This window comes from Neoarius graeffei, chromosome 17 (genome assembly GCF_027579695.1).
Source record: "Neoarius graeffei isolate fNeoGra1 chromosome 17, fNeoGra1.pri, whole genome shotgun sequence".
NCBI lineage: Eukaryota > Metazoa > Chordata > Actinopteri > Siluriformes > Ariidae > Neoarius > Neoarius graeffei.
The window spans coordinates 11,863,961-11,869,960 of NC_083585.1; the positions used below are offsets into that span (position 1 = coordinate 11,863,961).

General features: G+C 38.6%; 1 protein-coding gene across 2 annotated transcripts in view; it reads left to right on the top strand.

Annotated features, from left to right (window-relative positions):
* Nucleotides 1-5,219, top strand: part of si:ch211-149e23.4 (uncharacterized) — a 44,402-nt gene extending 39,183 nt beyond the window's left edge. Inside the window, exons 9-13 of one of the 2 annotated variants that reach the window (XM_060943718.1) lie at nucleotides 2,634-2,796; nucleotides 3,043-3,203; nucleotides 3,633-3,708; nucleotides 4,251-4,284; nucleotides 4,369-5,219. In XM_060943718.1, coding sequence (XP_060799701.1) covers nucleotides 2,634-2,796; nucleotides 3,043-3,203; nucleotides 3,633-3,708; nucleotides 4,251-4,284; nucleotides 4,369-4,503 — 569 coding nt within the window. In that variant the 3' untranslated portion in view covers nucleotides 4,504-5,219. Of the gene's footprint in view, nucleotides 1-2,633; nucleotides 2,797-3,042; nucleotides 3,204-3,632; nucleotides 3,709-4,250; nucleotides 4,285-4,368 lie in introns of those variants that run through there. The other variant, XM_060943719.1, reaches the window with a different exon arrangement.
* The last annotated feature ends 781 nt before the right edge of the window (nucleotides 5,220-6,000 follow it).

Genomic DNA, 6,000 nt, shown 5'->3' on the forward strand with positions numbered 1-6,000 from the left:
TGCTTACATAAGTGTGCACACTTATGTGTGCATACTTTGTTGAAGCACCTTTTGATTTTATTACAGCATTCAGTCTTTTTGGTTAGGAGTCTATCAGCCTGCCACAGCTAGACGTGACAATATTTGCCCACTCTTCCTTGCAAAAGTGCGTCAAATCTGTCAGATCACAAGGGCATCTCTTGTGCACAGCCCTCTTCAGGTCACTCCACAGATTTTCAATTGGATTTAGGTCTGGGCTCTGGCTGGGCCATTCCAAAACTTTAATTTTCTTCTGGTGAAGCCATTCTTTTGTTGAGCTCAATGTCTACTTGGGGTCACTGTCATGCTGAAAGATGAAATTCCCCTTCATCTTCAGCTTTCTAGCAGATGCCTGAAGGTTTTGGGCCAAAATTGACTGGTATTTAGAACTGTTCATGATTCCCTCCACCTTGACTAAAGCCCCTGTTCCAGCTGAAGAAAAACAAGCCCAAAACATGACGCTGCCACCACCATGCTTCACCATGGGTATGGTGTTCTTTTGATGATGCGCAGTGTTGTTTTTATGCCAAAGATACCTTTTGGAATTGTGGCCAAAAAGTTCAACATTGGTTTCATCAGACCATAACACATTTTCCCACATGCTTTTGGAAGAGTTGATGTTTTGTTTTGTTTTTTGCAAAATTTAGCTGGGCCTGGATGTTTTTCTTTGTAAGAAAAGGCTTCCGTCTTGCGACCCTACCCCATAGTCCAGACATATGGAGAATACAGAAGATTGTTGTCACATGTAGTACACAGCCAGTACTTGCCAGAAATTCCTGCAGCTCCTTCAGTGTTGCTGTGGGCCTCTTGGCAGCCTCCCTGACCAGTTTTCGTCTTGTCTTTTCATCAATTTTGGAGGGACATCCAGTTCTCTGTAATGTCACTGTTGTCCCATATTTTCTCCACTTCTTGATGACTGTCTTCACTGTGCTCCATGGTATATCTAATGCTGTGGAAATTATTTTGTACCCTTCTCCTTACTGATACCTTTCAACAATGAGATCCCATTGATGCTTTGTAAGCTCTCTGCAAACCATGGATTTTGCTGGAGGATGCAACTGAGTAAATGTCTGAACTTTATTTGGGGTTAGTCATTTTAATTGATTGCAGATGTGTACCCAAAAAGACTGAATGCTATAATTAAATCAAAAGGTGTCTCAACAAAGTATTAGTTTAAGGGTGTGTACACTTATACAACCAGCTTATTGTATATTTTTTATTTTTTGTGTTTTCCCCCCCTAACAGATTTGTTTGTCTTTCAATTGAATTGTATAGGTTATAGGTCACATTAAAGGTGGGGAAAGTTTGAAATTATTTATCATGGTCTCATTTATTTCATCAGAAAAACCTATCATTTTAACAGGGAGTGTACACTTTTTATATCCATAAATGTATAGTATATATATGGGTTGTCAAAGTATGTTTATTTCAATTATGTAATTATGGAAAAAAATAACATGGCAAAAAATGAATGCAGATTAATGACACTACAATGCCCTTTGACCCCATATATTACTGTGCATAGCACAATTTGAATATAAATAAAACCATCTAAAGTGGATTTGCAAACATGATGGAGGCAGATGAAAAAAAACATTGCTTGGCTGAGTGAATGGACGTTTATGTGAATTTACATTTACGTTTAAAAAATTTACATTTAAAAATGCCCAGATGGAACTGTTGATAACAGAACCATTCTGTGCAATTTCTGCAGTGAGGAATTTTCGTACCATCAGAGTAGTTCAAGTCTGATATATCACCTCAACATAACAGTGGTGGGGCGGCATGGTGGTGTAGTGGTTAGCACTGTTGCCTCACAGCAAGAACGTCCTGGGTTCAAGCCCAGTGGCTGACAGGGGCCTTTCTGTGTGGAGTTTGCATGTTCTCCTCGTGTCTGCATGGGTTTCCTCCAGGTGCTCTGGGTTCCACCACAGTCCAAAGACATGCAGTTTAGGTTAATTGGAGGCTCTAAATTGACCATGAATGGTTGTTTGTCTTTATGTGTCAGCCCTGCGATGACCTGGCAACTTGTCCAGGGTGTACCCTGCCTTTCACCCATAGTCTGCTGGGATAGGCTCCAGCTTGCCTGTGACCTCACACAGGATAAGCGGTTACAGATAATGGATGGATGGACGGACAACAGTGGTGGGTTTCCCAAAAGCCTCTTAACACTAAGAGCATCTTAACTAGGAGAGAGACTGTTCATTGTGCTGCTTGCTTTACCATTTAACTATGATCTTTGTGCTACAATGCTTTTGGGAAACTCGGCACAGAACAGTAAAAAAAATGTTCTGAATGTATGGGGGAAAAGAGATGTTGATCCTTTAAAGTTTATAATGTCTATTGTCATCTACTAAAATCCTTTTGAATATTAATATTTTAAATGCTTTTCATGGCAAATATTGATATATTAATTTAGAATAATTAATCACAAAAGGTGATTATTTTAACCGTTTATGAAATGTACTAGGTATGATTAATATCTATTAGGCATTGAATTTTTAAAGGAAAAAAATGTTGGACAGCAAAGGTCTGTGTCATGTCATCAATTGATGTATATATTTTAATAACATGCAGTGAAAATACATATTTCTGATTGAGTTTTCATTCTGCAGTTGTCTCATCTATCGTGGTTTTGAACAAAACTATTCCATTGCATGGGAGCCATGGGCAGCATACTGGCTTGCACAGAGTGGCATTGAAGGAACACGTTTCCAATCAAAGGATAATTTTTAGAGTTAATGGAAATGCATCAGCATATAATATCAAATGTTTCAGGTATGATCAGTCAGGGTGACAAAATGTTCATGTACTCATTACAATACAACATTTAAGAAAAAATATTTCAACCTAAAAAATGCACATTTCCTCCCAGTCTTTTGACATATTTATAACTGTATGTCTCCAAAAATAGTCCACATTCACTCAAAATGTTTTTCTTACTCAATGATTATATATTATTACAGCTCTTGCATATCAATGATTGTCGTTTAATGTTTGATGTCTGTGCTTGGGTAACATTAGATCCAATGGACTTTCTGCACACACTGTTGGTATGGCCCTGGTTTTTGCTGAGCAAGTGTCAGAGAGTGATGCTGGTTTGTACACATGCATTGCTTCCTGGTGCCATCACAATGCCACGGTCACTGTTCTGGTGGATGTAACCAGCCAGGAAATCCACAGCAGTGAGTATTTACTACTTTGTCCTATGATGGCTATAGCCCAGGGGTGTCAAACCTGATCCATAAAGGGCCGTGTGGCTGCAGGTTTTCATTCCAGCCATGCAGCAGCACCCTGATTTGGCTTATTCAATCAACTGACACACCCACCCTTTAATCAAGGGTGGGTGTGGCTGCAAGTATTTGACTGTGTGAAGACAGTTCAGTTGATTGAATGAGCCAAGTCAGGTGTGCTGCTGCATGGCTGGAATGAAAACCTGCAGCCACAAGGCCCTTTATGGATCAGGTTTAACACCCCTGCTATAGCCCATTGCAATGTCTCTACAGTGGGCCTTGTTATCCTCACTTGATACAGTATCTCAGATGATATACTTTCTTCAACATTTAATGGGTAACTTTGGCTCATTTTTAATGTGCTCTTTTTCTGAAATACAGTGATGATTATCCTGATCTGTTTCTCCTCTGCTGTTGCAATCACCCTCATATTGATGGTCATACTTTGCATATTCTGGTGAGTTGCTGCTAATTTTACCACGAGCACAGGTGACTAACAGCTGTTTTGTTGGTTTTCCAGACATAGGTGAGACTGTAGACAAAACAGGAAACAAGGTAGTACACCTAGATCTGCGTGACATGCTCTTCATAAACAGGATATGCAGTGGTTTATATAAACAGAGGATACATATTGCCACATTAACCACCATTTGTTCAGCAAATCAGATTATTTTTATGACAATGGATATAAGTGACTTCTAACTCAGGGATGGTAAAAGGCTATAATGAAGCACCGTATGGTGCTTGATTATTTCATATTTGATGATCCCCCCCCCCCCCCCACACACACACACACACTTAACCTGGTAATAAACTCTTTTATTGAAATCAGCTATATTCATGCACTACCAAACTATTCTTCATTCCAGGACAGCAGTTGGGTTTTCTATTGTACATTATAACTGTCAAATTCTGGTATAATATTTCTATGGACTTCAGGTTACCTGCACTTACTCACTTGGTGCAAAGTAATTGTTCCACTTCTTTTTGCCTATGTAGCAAAAGAAATGAAGGAACTCATCCATCATCCCAGGTAATAACATCTTTAATTATATTTTTAATTGTTCAATGTCAATGACCATTTAAATTGATCAGTGTAAATGTCTTGTACATAAAGGACTGGAAGAAGCAAGGGGCTCTGGCTGCCCTGATGCAGGATCCACGATCACCAGAACTCAAGACGGTCAGAGGGCAGGAGTACGCAGAGCTAGTGCACTACTCCATAGTGATTGATGTGAAGAGTACAGTGTGAGGGGAGTTTTGTGTATTCAGAGATCTGAAATATGAATAGATTTTAAATAGCAGTATGCTACTTTTGAGTAATGATATATGTATACAAACATAAAGCTAAGCTTTGAAAATTATTCATCATTACTATTATGTCACGTAGAACTTCATTTGTATTTTATTGTCATCTTATGTTTTATAATGACCATTTTTTATCAACTGTGTGATATGAATTGGATCATTAAAAGGCTATAGTGCTTTCATCACAGTAACTCCTCCACCAATAATCACACATGTATGCACTCATTCAAACAAATCAGTCCTAGTGAAAACAAAAAGTTCCTAATCAATTATTAAGCTGAACTTTAAGCATATTTACTGTTCTTCTTATTCTTTATTCTTGTGCAGCATATTTAAATCATCTCCTCTACAGTATTCAAGTTAAAAAAAATCACCACATTTTGCATCTAACTTCCATTTATACTCAGTTAAATTTGTTTCCAAGCAACCCAGAAAGCTCACCAGGTTTTACCAAGTAAATCTCACCAGCATTCTGTGTGATACGATATCCAACTCACCACGAAGCAGTGATCAGTTCTGCCCCTCTTTTTCTACAAGTAGTCTCCAGTCAATCACCAAATCGACGATTGACCATTGGCCCAAAATATTAAAGTACCAATTACACTTATGAGCAACCTTGTGTTCAGACAAATAAAGATCAGATTTGTTTGTTACTGACAATCCATGGCTTGCACAGAAGTCTAATAATACTTTCAAAGACCTGTAACTGTTTTACTTCATATACGGCAGTCACCATATTGCATGTGGAATTGAACTGAATCTTTCAGTCTCTCTGTCAGGTCCACTGTGATATTGTCAGTGCAGAGTGACGCGCACACACACACTCCTCTCTCTCACACTCTCTCTCTCACACACACACACACACACACACACACTCACTCACAAAAAAAGGCAATTCTACTACTTAATGATATTATTGTGTTTCAGTGAACACTGGATAAACCACCAAGGTCTAACACATTCAACACTCCTTGTGAAATAGCGTGTCATGAGGAGGAGTTATTTGCAGCAGTGACAAGGCCAGTAATTGACCAGTGGGTGGGCCTGGGGGAAAAAAAAGCTTGGGCATGGGTTTGAAATAAAAATTTAAGGCTGTGTTCCAATAGTCTTTTTTGCTGAGAAAGGTTCCTAACTGAGTGAAATGACCCGGTAGTATCTCAGTGGCAGCCATGACAAGAGCTGTTTAAATTCTCTAAGATGCTTCAAAACTTCATTTCCTACGAGTATCTCCATTAGCATAGGGTCCATCCTTTCCAAAAGGAAAGGAGATAATGCCGTCCCACAATTCCTTGCAGAAGCAAAATTTAAAGAGACGTAACATCAATGCATCATTCAAACAAATAAGTAAATAAATAAATATTTGACAATTAATCATACAATAATTGGGATTCATGTTGTCATTTCATTTCAGTTTTGTGACTGATAGCCTATATTACTTTTT